At 35.8% G+C, this 13,612-nt stretch overlaps 1 protein-coding gene across 2 annotated transcripts in view; it reads right to left on the bottom strand.

Annotated features, from left to right (window-relative positions):
- PDE7B (phosphodiesterase 7B) overlaps positions 1-13,612 on the bottom strand; it is a 276,538-nt gene that overhangs the window by 142,056 nt on the left and 120,870 nt on the right. The window contains exon 2 of one of the 2 annotated variants that reach the window (XM_036221960.1): positions 1,543-1,680. The exons of the other annotated variant lie outside the window; for it this stretch is intronic. Within the exon in view, the coding sequence (XP_036077853.1) occupies positions 1,543-1,591 (49 nt within the window). The 5' untranslated portion in view covers positions 1,592-1,680. The remainder of the gene's footprint in view (positions 1-1,542; positions 1,681-13,612) is intronic. 2 annotated transcript variants of the gene reach the window in all.

Genomic DNA, 13,612 nt, shown 5'->3' with positions numbered 1-13,612 from the left:
AAGACAAAAACCCCAAACAACTTTGTTCCTCAATAGAACCAGGGCTTTTGAAAAATTAGACTGAGTTCTTGGGTAATTGAGAGGATTACATGAGAACATTTATGGAACATACATGGAATAATGCGAGGCACAAAGTAGGCACTCAATAAAAACCAGCTATTATCATCTCCCCCAAATTTCATGGAGCTGGCACTCATAACCCCTTTAGCTCTGGATGCCATCAGTCGAACCAGAAAGTGATATATGGTGGAGAAGAGATGAAAGAAGTAAAAGTTAAAAAAAAAAGGTATGATATGTTTGGTGTGGACTGGTCAAGGATATGGGGAAAAGGTAGAGAAAGATCTAAAAAAATACTGACGAGAAAAGAAAAAAAGGTATGGATTTTCACTCACAATGATTTTAAAGGCTACACTCTGAGACACCCTTTCACCTCTTCAGGCTTAGGAACATCACTGAGGGCATTAAAACATAAAGTTTCTAAACAATACACCCACAACCTGAAAAAAGTGCCTTACATTTTTTTTTTTTTTTCCCCCAGAGATTTCTTATGAGCACGACAGCTGATTGTTATACTGGAAGAGATTGTAGAAGCAGAAATTATGGCAAAGTGATTATGTTAAAGTGAGAGAATGGCTTTCTTCTCCCTCATCAGGGGATTGGGATGGTGAAGGAAAGGTGTTCTGTTATGGAGCCACTCTGAGCTATCCATTCCTCAGCCCCTCTGTTGAAGTTTTAGGAAGGTTATTGTGGTATGAGACTAGGGGACAACTCAGGAGATTTGGTGGCCTCTATACTATGTCGAGGGTTTAGACAGAATGGTTCTGAGTGTTGGTTTCTCTTTAGGATTCTGTTCAGTCCATACAGGCAATATTCCAGTTTGGGGATTGTAGAATATCTCTGAGCTTGTCAGGCCTGGGAAGACCCTGCTCATCCTGGCATCTTCTGTACTGAGAGATGAGCGTGGACCAAGAGTGACATTATTACCATACTACCGCATGGAGCAGATTAATCACCAGGTGCAGTGGAAACCTGTTTAGTGAATGAATGACCAGGTACCTCTGAGTGGCCTCATAGGCATCTAAAAGCAACTCCAAAATTCGGGGAGTGGGGATGGGGAAGCAGGAGTCTCACAGTGGCTTGATGAAAACTCAGCCAGTGCGGAGTTGTGCTTGCAGATAGACAGTTGGAAAAAAAAATTTTTTTTTTTTCAGAGTTCCCTGGCAGAGGAGTGAAAAGTTTGAGTAGGCTGATCTGTTTTTGAGATCACCTTGTTTCTCCCTCTCTCTTTCTTCCTCTTTCTGGTTTCCATCTTTAATCTATAAGACTTAATAGAAATAGTGTTTTGTAGTGTCTCCCACCCTCTTAGCCAGTGCTTCCTAGTGGAGGTAAATCTGATCTCAGAATGAGCTAAATCACTACCCACCCAAGGCCTTAGGCCAGCTCTGGGGAAGAGTCACTATTTTGCGTGCAGTACCCACAAGTACTGTATGCAGCTCCCACCTAACTGTTGGGGCAGGTCAGGCAGGTCACCCCTTCTGATACCTGAAGAGCGGTGGCTTCCACCTCCTGCACTGCGGGTATCACTGCACATGGTCAGGGCAATGGGACAAAAGGAATCACTCTGGCTCTTCAGGCACCAAGATGAGGAAAATCAACGTCAGGGCCCAAAGGATGGAACTGCTGGGGACAAAAGGTTACTACACATTAACAATTGGTCTTCACAGAAACAATAAGTAGATGTTAGAGAATGGAAGAGAGATGACATCTCTTGACCCTAGCTGACAAATCTTTTTCAGGTAGACTCAGAGGACAGGACTTCATTCTCCTTGCACTTATCAATAGCCAAGGCAGGAAAATGAATTGAACAGCACTGAGCAACGTTTATTAAGCCCATATCTTCTATGGGCCAAGCACTGGTTTAGGCACGAAGCAAGGTTTTGAACAAGTCAGACTTTACATTCCAGTGAGGAGAGCCAAAAAGTAAACATACACAAGCACACAAATACATTAACAAGAAAATGCTCAGTGGTTATAAGTGCTATAATAAACAAAAACAATTAATTAGTTAATTAATAAAATTGTGGTTAAGGGGCTATTTTACTTGTATGGTCAGGAGAGACCTTTTGAACTAAGTGATGCACGAGCTGAAAATTAATGACAAGGAGAAGCCAGCCAGGCAGAGATCCGGGGAAAGGAATTTTAGGCAGAAAGAACAAATGAGGGAAAGACCCTAAAGCAAGAACTACCTTGATGTGTCGGAGAAATGAAGAACAGAGTGACAGGGATTCAGTGAGCAAGAAAATGGGCGGCATGAGATGAGCTTCTGGACAGACAATGTTGGGCCGTGTGGACTAGAGATGATGTTGGATGACTTCCAAGTGCGATGATAAGCCAGTAGAAGGTTTTCAGAAAAGTGACATGACCTAATGCAGTTCTCATAAGATTATGCTGGTAGCTCCGCAGGGAGGGAATGGTATAGGAACAAGAGTAGAAACAGAAATTAGTTAACAGGCTAACAAACTTTAAGAAAAGGATAATAACTTGACTAGGGCGGTAGGAATGAGACCAAAAATAAATAAATAAATGAAGAGATTGGCATGTGAGGAAAAGAGAGAAGGTGTGTTCTAGGATTGCAATTATTTGCTGAGATGGAAGAAATATATTTAGATATCGTGCTAATCAAGCATCTAGTTGGATATTGGAATTTTGGAATACCTTTCAGACCTCCAAGTAGATGGTAAGTAGTTGGTCTGAATATGAAGTATCGGGGAAAAGTGAGTTTTGAGATATTAATTTGGGAATCATTGGCATACAGAGATATTTAAACAAACCCCCCCAAAACATTGTGTCTAGTTCAGTTCAACTGCATCTACCCCAAATCAACACTTGGGAAACTAAGTATAGTAAGTGCTATGGATAAAGAGATCAGAAAGACATAACTCTAGAGGGAGAAGCAGACCAAAATACGATTGTTAGAATGCAATGGTAAAACAGAGGTAGATATAAATATAAAGCAAACTATTATGGATCAAGTAATTATGCCTGGACAGCAGAGGCAAGAGGTGATCTGAGAGATAGTCATTTGATAGGAACGATTATCTTGTGAGCTTCTTGTTTTTAATATGTGTGCTTACTTAGAGACCAAGAAAGTAGATGGGATTGGCTGTAGAAGCGTTATATGAACAAAGGAAAATTCCATTTTTAACAGCTTTTTGATCTTGGAAAAGGAAATGATCACTCTAGGACTTAACATTCTCCTTTGCGAAAAGAGCAGTTTGAGTTTGAGAGGTAGTTTTCTGCCTCAGGGAAATAGTAAGATAAGTAATCAAGATCCATAAGTTATTTTTAAATCTATTTAAAGGCTAGATCACATTATCATATATAGTTAAATATATTGTAGCTTAATCTATACATATATAAATTTTCTTAAGTATAAATATATATAAAAGGCTAGTAGAAGTGAAATATTTGGACTTGATAAGATTACATGGTTTGCCAAAAATATCAAATTCTTAGTTTTAAATTTAGTTATATCAACTTAGTGAAGCAAAATCATTAACATCTTGTTGAACACAAGTTCTAATTGATGGTGGTTGATAAAGAAGAAAAAAAAACAAAAATAATTAATGGAAAATTAATGTAGTTTCATAGACAAAATATTTCCAATCATAGAGTACATTGGGGGAAAGTGATAAAAAGCATATTTAGTGGTGCACATTTTATGCATTTCTGGCTGGGTGAATAATAGGGTCAATGTCAGCTCTAATTGGCATGCTTGTATCAGTCGACGACTTTTTCTTTTCTTTTTCAGCGACACTAACTGTTCGACTTCTTTATCACCTGTTTATATTCTTATAAAATTTAAAAAAATTGTTTTCTGGAAATTAATTTCTTATGAAATTCTTAATATGAAATAATGCAATTCTTGCAAGTCACTCTGTAGTTTACTACAACATTGGCTAAGTAGTCCTGGAATGTCCTTAACTTTTTTCATCTTACTTGGTTAAACTATTTATTCCCAGAGAATTATTTATTAATCTCGGAAGCAGGGCAGAACAGTATTTTATATTTCTGTAGTATTTATTTTCAGAATTTTATTTTAAAGAATCAACTTAGTGATATGTATATTGACTCCACAAAGTGGATACAAGAAGACACTACACTTTTATAAAAATAGAGGCTAAGGTGGGTGGGTGGCCATGAGACACTTCTGGGCCTTTGGGCATAGGGGGCCCAGGCATACACTGTTTAAGGTGAGTGATGCTTGGCCACAGATATCAGTTAATATATGGGCTAAATCCATATTTAGGAGATCAACAAAGCAGGGTCACCAAATTTTTTTATAATAAAGATATGTTTTTGACATATATTGTTTAAAATATATAAATATTTTTAAAAATATCAGTTCTTTGTTGAACTTCTTTAAGGTGATTTAAGATTTTGTAATGGTTAGCTTCGAATTACTTATGGTGAGGAGGCACCATGTTCTTTTCACTGCTAAGAGTGTTCAAAGGTTTTCATTTGACTTTAAACAGTATGATGGTCTAGATACATGCCATGTATTGGTCTCTTTTTCTTGACTGGGTTGGTTCCAAGATTGTTAGTGATGCTGAGGAGTTGAATACATTTAGTCAGATTGGCTAAATCTGCTCATGTGCCAAATCCACTGTGTGATATTTCCATGTCTCTCCAAGGCCACTTAGGAGAAAGACCAAAAGTCTTCACATGAAGAATATAGTCACAGAATGATCATGTGTTGATTTAACCTGCATGGAGCTACCATAAAGTCGGGATGTATAATAGAAGTCTGGGACTAAATAAGAAATGCATCGGAGTAATATTCTAAACAAAGGAACAGGTAAAAGGAGAATTAGTCCCTCCCTCAGGTGTGGTTTTGTCTAGCCCTTACTTTTGGGCTTCCCAAGGACTCTGGCAGTAGGAGTATGTCTCCCTGACTTATATTGAATTCAGTAACCTGCAGTCTGGTGCTGAATATATTCTGCCCTGTCAATTATACTGAGCTTGGGATTCTTATGGGGAGCAAATGAGTTGTCCCAAGATACATGAAAAGCTACAGATAAAAGAAGACAACTATGCCTTTTAAAATCCCAAGTCACTATTTATACTGTTGAAATTTTCCCTGGCTACTTTATCCACTGATATCGTAGTCCCTAACTTTCCAGGGCCATTAAACTGTTGTAAATGTATGTTTACATGTTTAGTCAAAAATGCTTAAGAATATATAGGAATTTGTGTGTTGTCCAGAAAATGTATTCATTTTCTTCCTGACTATACTATATATTAAAATTTTAGTGGTAAATTAAAATTTGACAACTTCTTAAACCATGCAAGAACCCATTTCCCATACTAGTCAGTGATGTATGAATAACATCTGATGTAAGACTTGCCTTTGGTGTAACTTTGATCACCCAATTCAAAAATTTATATATGATTGAAGGAGGTCCAGTAAAGCCGAAGATTAAAATTTATGTGGTTAAGTTTTCAGGATTAATCATGAAAAAATTTTGTCACGACCCTTTGGCTGATATGATCAACAAGGAAGTATATTTAAGCCATTTTTATTTTTCACTGATATTTCCTATATTAATCCCTGAATTAAAAAAGTAATATTTATATGAAATTTGTTTTTTATATGAAATGCACAATAAATTTGCGTCTTGTTTTAACAACTTAACAATTTAAATGACTTTATAATGACTATCAATTATACTTTGAGGACTATTTATTTGGGTGTTTTTTTTCAGGTTATTCACTCCTATGCAAAATGGCTCCAGGCTACCACGGTTTTTAAAAATTTGGGGTCAGCATTTGGCAAGTTTTCAGAAGTCATTTTTATTGTTTTGAAAACAATTGGCTCTAGCAACCTGTCTCAATCATCAATTCTACTGCTTTGATTTTTCTAGAGGCTATGAAACCATATAACTTGGCTTGTTAAGTGTCCCTGAAGTGCATTATTCTTGTAAATAAATAGGCTTAGAGTTAGCTACTGGGGATTTCTCTTAGAATGCACAGATGAGATGGCCAGTTACTTTGTCTTTTATTTTCAGAGGTCCGTTCCATTTACTTCTGGTTTCTCTGTTCTGTTTCAGATGATTGAATTCACCCAAGGCCTGCCTGCCTGATAACTTGGTAGGTGTGGCATGGTGCAGTGGTGAGGCCAGGAGCTCTGGAGCAGATCTCAGTTGAAATTCAGGCTCCGTCATCATCCTGCTGTGTGAAACCGGGCAAGTTATTTTACTTCCCAAACTTTAGTTTTATCAGCTAGAAAATGAGAATGAAAGTAAACACTCCCCAGAATTATCATGAGGATAAAATGAGGTGTGTGGTATGATAATAGCTAATATTTATAGAGCATTTATTATGTGGCAGGTATGTAGTTAGCACTCATAAATGGTAACTCGTTTAGACATACCTGGCTTTGTGCCCTGACTAGTTGGACGCCATACAGTTAATCCACTGATGTCCTCATACCCTTTTTTCAGATGCCATAGAAAATGACAAGAAGATAGAAAGGAATGAATCAGAAAGAATCTGCTATGTATAGCCACTGGGTTTATTTTACTTATACTATATCATCTAATTATCTCAGCAAGCCTTTGAAACAGGATTTACTATCCCCATTGCACAAGTGAAAAAAATCAAGTCCCAGAGAGGTTATTTTATACTTTTCTACATGTTTTATACTTTTCTACAATAAAGCAGAAATATAAATAGAACAAATACGGTACAATTGAAAATTTAATTCTATAAGAGTAAATTAAAATATTAACATTAATAATCTAATAAATTCCTTATTAGCAAATAAAAGATCGATCATATTTTTTCTTTTATGGGGTTAAAATAATAAAGGTTAAACGATCTTTTCCACACGTTAAAAATAAAGATGTCGAATTCATTTTATTTTGCTTAATATAGATGTGCTCATAGATCCTTACATGAGTAAAAGCCCAGTTACTTCGTTTCAATCATAGTACATACTGAGGCTTGTTTTTGTTGCCAAAACTGTTCTTTGGTTTAGAAACTTTCCCCAAGGTCATTTAGAAGTATTCCCAGAAAAGATGAAAATGCCAAAAACCTGGTCAAGTATTGCACCAAGAATGGAAAGAATCCGGGATCAGGAATGTATATTTATCTGGTTACAAGAATAGAGGTTATTTGAATGCCATGGATTCAGTATTTGTCACTTTGTTTCGTAGTTTACAATTTCTCTTTCATTCTCTTGCTAACTGCATGTACTGTATGAACAATCACCCTACCTTTCTCTCTCTTCTTTTTTTTATTTGATTCTTGAAAAAATCATTTATCTATCTATCTATCTATCTATCTATCTATCTATCTATCTATCTATTATCTATCTATCTATCTATCTATCTATCTATCTATCTATCTATCTATCTATTTGTGGTGACATTGGTTAACGAAATCCAGTAAGTTTCAGCCATATATTTTAACAGTAAGGCATATATATTTACATTGTGTGTTTACCATCCGTAGTTAGATTTCTTTTTGTCGCCACATATTGGACCACTTTTACCCTGCTTACCTTCCCCCTCTTCCCTCACTTTCACCCTCTGGTAATGACTAGTCTATTGTTTATGTCCATGAGTCTCTGTTTACTTGTCCTGTTCGCCTACCTTTCTCTTATTTTCAATTTTATTACTTATTCTCAGAAGGAAAGGTGCTTGAGAAAAATTTCCTTGGGGGCTCCACCTTTTCAAAGGAAGGTACAAAATAGATGTAGAAAATTTGTAGTACTATTTCCATCATTAAAAAAAAATGTCATTCAGGCATTGGTCTGCTCTGTCACCTTGAATCAGAGCAACTCCATCTGGTTTATTTAGTTTTTGATAGCTCACACTTCAAAGAAAGGCAAGGGTTATATCTGCTGACAATTGTGCAAGCCTGCACAACCAAAGAAAAAAAATAATAATAAATCTTTCCAGTACCCTGCAGTGATCACTATGTGTATCCTGAAGCCCCAGAAATCTGAAGACTTTTGTTGTGGTTTGCTGACTCCCAACAGGCTTTATTCTGTAAGCTTGATTCAGGAGAAAAAATCTCACTAGCTTCCAGTGAAATTGAGCCCAAGTAAAGATTACTAATACAAATATCACGGAATTTGCTCTGGTGGTACTTTTGGTCTTAAAATTCTGTGTGTGTGTGTGTGTGTGTGTGTGTGTGTGTACGCACGCATGCACATTTACTCATTTATATGTATTTTAACTTCGACATCCATATTCAAGTTAATCTTTCAGAATTCTTAATAGCTCTAAAATCAAACAAGATTTGGGGCAGCAGCTCTTCACGTGCAGCTGAAGTTTCCATTGATATCCATGCAGACTTCCTAAGGTCAGATTTGGTTCTTAATTCATGGTAAAATAACAGAGGGTCAATATAATTTATGCATTATCACTGCAAAGAGATGAGAATTTTGAATAGAAATATAAATCACCAATTTTTAATTTCATCTATAATTTTTCCTCTACCTACTTTCCAAATAACTCCAATTTATTTCAAGCCCTGCATTGGTTATATAACCGCTGTTTGCTTTGGGCGCCGCATCTGTAATATAGTGATAATAATTGCCTCCCGTGTCATTTCAGAGTGATATTTTAAAACTATTGAATAGAGGCCTACATGAGCCCCAAGCTCTTTGAAATGCAATAGCTCCATAGTTTACAATTATATTCAACAGGGCTAAAAGTTACATTAGATGCAGTTTTATAAAAGCCTGCAAAATAAGAAGGTATTCATGAATTATGTAATTAAAAATTCTTTTAAAATGAATGGAATATACATCATATATATGTACAAAAAAGAAGAAATATACCTAAACTATTAAAAAATTTATTAAGAAATATTTTCATAGAAAAGGTCAGAAAAAAAATATAATGAATATTCCATACAAGTTAAAATTGACATTGGTTATCAGCATTGGTGGTATTGTGAGTGATTTTATTTTCTTCTATCTAGCTTTCCTATTTATTCCAAGTTTCCTAAAATAAATATGCAGTTCTCCTGAAAATCAAGAAAATAATGTCAATAAATATCTTACTAAACTGATGGAACAGGGGGAAATTACTCTGATAGAATGAAAATGTTAAAGCTATTAGAAAAAATTCCTTTGAACTCTTAAAGAGTGAGTTTGAGGTCCTACATGAATGAAATAAATGAGCTGGTTAAATTTAATGCCAGTCCTATAGTACTTGGATTTAAATCCAGTTACTGATAGGAGGAACAATTCAAGAGAAAACCTATAATTTAAGGAAAATATTCAGTCTTTGTCCATATCCAAGTCTTTTTATTTATCCACAAGTTTATATGCAGTGTCAGTTGTTAGACCTAGTCTTATCTTTCAAGTTAGCACACGACTAAGGGTCCATAAGTTTAATGTATCGAAAGTACAAAAAAAAAAAAAGATTCTAATGAGTAAGTTATCCTCACTCTCCATCACTCCTGTCAACAGTGGATGTCTTTGGGTTCTTCTCATATCCTGCAAGCTCTCTTGCCTCGAGGTCTTCTCACATCTCGTTCCATCTTCTTAGAACATTACCCTCTTTCCTTCACCAGGCTAATTCCTACTCATATGTTGGATAATTCTTTGGCTTTCACCTCTTCCACAAATCATGTCGTGGTCCCCAAGCCAAGTCCGATGGCCATCTACGTGCTTCTGTGACCATCCGTTTTCACTCCTAAGAGCACATTTGTCTTATCTATCACCTCTGGTCAGAAAGCCACTTGAGGGCTAAATCCTTTGTGCCTGGCACACAGTCAGTGTGACTCACTAGATAAGGACTGCTGTGACTTTCCTGTTCTATAACTATTCCAGTCTACTGGATTTGGGACGAAAGAGGAAGCCCTTGGTCATGACCACTGTCATCTGCCTGTGTTTTTCACCCAGAAAAAAAACTAGTAAAAAGAGGAAGAAATATTTAAGATTTATTACAAGGGAATTTTAACTTAACTTGTTGCATAATGTATTTAGCAAATTTGTTATTCATAAAAGAATACTTTGGCCTGGTCCTAGAGAAGTGACTACATACCAAGAGGAATTTTAAAATAAAAAAGATGAAAAAGATTTTCCCCTCTCTGACTATTGTAAGTCTCAAAGGCAAACATTTGTGTTAGTTCTACACATGTTACATCAAAGATAATATGATTTGTTCTTTTTTGAAAAATACTCTACATCTGTAAACCATTGCCTACGTCTGGCTCTTTTGTTATATTGGATGAGATCCTTGACTGCTTTGTGTCTCCATTTTTCTAACTGTAGAATGGGGTTAATTTTACTGTCCATAGTGACTAACGTTGAGGAAAAGTTCAGCTATGATCTAGATGTTAGCTGGCTATTAAAGTGAAGAAAATTAGTTTCATATTATATTTGATTGTCAGAGTACTCTTTAATCAAAGGAATAATATCTTTAACTACCTCTTTCTCTATATAGACTCTTATATTTCCCTTCCCCGAATTCCAGTTAAAATGATCAAATTGATGAAAACCATGGTATTGTTGAAAGGTGGTTCCATTAACACAGGAAAATGGAAGACATCAAACACACATTCCTTATTCCCTAACTTTTCCGTATCATGACTTGGAAACTATGAATAGATGTGTTAACAATAAGCTAGGATAAAGTAAAGATAAAGTTAGGATAAAGTAAGCAGTTACTTAAACCAGTCTGGCCTCATCATTCTAGGCTAAGTCTGCATGTCAATCTCTGAAGGACTCTTGATTTCTCTCATTATCTAGACATTGCTGATGATGATGAGGAGCTACAATTTACAGGGTGGGGCATCACCAGATCAAGAGAGAGCAAAGAAGAGTTCTATAAAAAGTGAGCCTCAAAGTCCTCATTTTGCTCAGTAATTACTCCTGAGCGATCAAAAGGTGGGAAGGTGACCTATGGGCAGTGGGCCGGGAAGGAAGGACACCCTGTGGGGGTGGGGAAGTTAAGAGAGAAAGATGGGAAGTGAAATATTTATTACATAATTTTATTTTCTAGTTTTATTGATATATACTTGATATATAACATTGCATAAGTTTAAGGTATACAACGTAATAATGTGATATGTGTATATATAGAAATGGCTATCAGGATAAGTTTAGTTAACATCCATCGATCTGCACAAACTTCTAGTTATAAGACAAATAAGTTTCAGGGATATAATGTACATCATGAGGAAGTGACTTATTTTAAGTCAACGTTGGTAAAACAGTGAAGTCAAAGGGGGATTGTTCAAATGCTGCTTTTTTTTTTTTTTTTTTTTTTTATTATTATTTTTTTATTAAACTGTGACAAACATGTTACTGGGTCTGAATCGAATCTTCTACATCGTGAGAGAGGCATACACAAAACAAAGACCCTAAAGTCTCATCCAAGGGAAACGCATAAACCATATTTTAAATCATTCTCATTTCCCAAGAACTCTAATGCCCCAATCCAATAAAACCTATACTCTTAATCTTTTTTTTTAAAGAAAGAATTTTTTTTTTTAAGCGAGACATCTTCATTATAGATGTCTGCACATTCTATAATCTCAAGTTGAACCACCCCAGATAATGAGGACCTAATTGAGGCTCTTTCATCAAGTTAGCCAACTATCCATTGTGCTTGTCCCATGTTAGCTCAGGCACTTAAGAAATACGTACGTGCTGTAGCGCTTCCTTACTTTGATCAGTCCATAGCAAGCCTCTGGCTAGCCAAGACAGAAAAGTTTGCATAAAGAAGCAGAATATTATTCAAAAGGACAAGAGCCACATTTGGACACAGGGATATGCGATCATGCAAAAAAGTGATTCTAAGGTCAGGCGGCACAAACAACTATTAATAATAAAGGATCTATTATGAAATAATAATGACATATTTCCATTCTTCAGCCGTATGATTCAAATCCTGCAATATTTCAAATAAATAGTGATAAATGGGCCCAAGGTGACCTCAAGTCTTCTGAGAAGAAAGATGTTCTAAGTTTAATATTCACTTGAGAAGGGAGGTAACTAAACACTGGGAGCCACTGAGTATGGCCATCTGGATAACAGAGCAGCCTGATATTTCAGGGCAAATTCTATACATATTTCTGCTGTAAAGAAAGAAAAGGAAAAATAGAAACCTTTTGGTTGTGTGCTTTTTTTTTTTTTTTTTTTTTTTTTTGGCTGTTAGTAATGAAAAATTACTATTAGGATGAATCTCTTTCTCCATCAACCATTTGTGAAAGTAAAGCAAATGGAAAAACCCCAGCTTGTCATTAGATGTGAGTAGAACATAAATCTCCAAGGCTAAGGGTCTTGGTAATGCAAATATTTGACTGGAGAGTGGGCTGTCCAGCACCTGTCATGAACTAGATTTCTGTGTGAATAAAGGTGTCTTGCAGGAAATCTGAGAGCTCCGTGTGCAACCTCACTAGACCATTAGGGGCTCACCTCTCAGACTCGTTTTTCTGGCCTGACCTCGTTCTAGCCCCAGAATCAGGACCGTGATGGTTTTTCCTTAACCTCCTGATCCTGACCTCTGTTTCTGTGATCCAAGTTACAGAATCCAGTTCTCATTCCAGTGTTTTTGACCTTATTTTCCCTTAACAGCTTCTTGTTCTCTTTGGTTTGCCTTACAAGCTAGAAACTGATTTCAAATCTTATTAACTTTGTCAAACTATTTGCTAAGTCTAAAATGTTTCTTCTAAGAGATAAGGAAAATGCTAGAATGTGAATTGAATGTATGCCAGGATATAAGAATGGAATTAGGTCCAATGCATAGCCGTGGTTCTGTGGATTAGAAGACCCAAAATCTGGTATAGATTGTTTAAATGTTGACTTCTAAAAGTGAACAAAGTTTCTATAGTTTATGAACCCCATGATTTTTTAAATAACTTTCTGAAAGTTTTAAGAGATATCTCTAGGATATACAGTATCTATGGCCTTCTCAAAGTTGATTGAACTATAAGAATTATTGGCCAAAGTCCTCTGATTCCTCTAGGTCTGAGGAGTCATTACTTCTCTCTTATTTAGGAGTCAGTGGTTGAGAAAATGTGATTTATTCACCATTTTGTTTCTTGTTCCTCAGCATATAGAGAAATTATATTTCCTAACCTTCTTTGCGGTAAACTTGGGAACCATATTTCTGAGTTTCTTTTTTTTCCCCAAATTTCTTTCCTTTTTTCCTTCTCTTCCTTCCTTCCTTCTTTTCTTCCACTGTTTGGGTCAGTGATAGAAATCGAATGAGAATTGTAATGTCCTAGTATCACTTCATAAAATTTTAAAATTATGGCTATTAATTTCAAGGCAAGATTGAAACACAATGCAAAAACATATTTTTATTAAGATAAATTATTTGCATCACACTTTTTTTACTTAGTCTACAGGATCAGGCTTTCCATAGGCTATACAGTTTCCTTCCTGATGGTCAGAATTCCAACTGGTGGCAGAAAGAATGATGGGAAAATTGTCTTCATTATGTAGGCTGACCTGGAAAAGCTATGAAAAGTTTTTTTTTCCACTTCAAAGAAATATTAGTATGTAATTTTATGGGATTTTCTTATTAAAAAGTGATTTCAAATGCATTATATCAGTTAATTTTAGCACAGTCTTATAAGGTAA

Source organism: Rousettus aegyptiacus, unplaced genomic scaffold (assembly GCF_014176215.1).
Source record: "Rousettus aegyptiacus isolate mRouAeg1 unplaced genomic scaffold, mRouAeg1.p scaffold_m13_p_1, whole genome shotgun sequence".
NCBI classification, from domain to species: Eukaryota; Metazoa; Chordata; class Mammalia; order Chiroptera; family Pteropodidae; genus Rousettus; species Rousettus aegyptiacus.
This window is presented reverse-complemented; position numbering and strand designations above follow the sequence as displayed.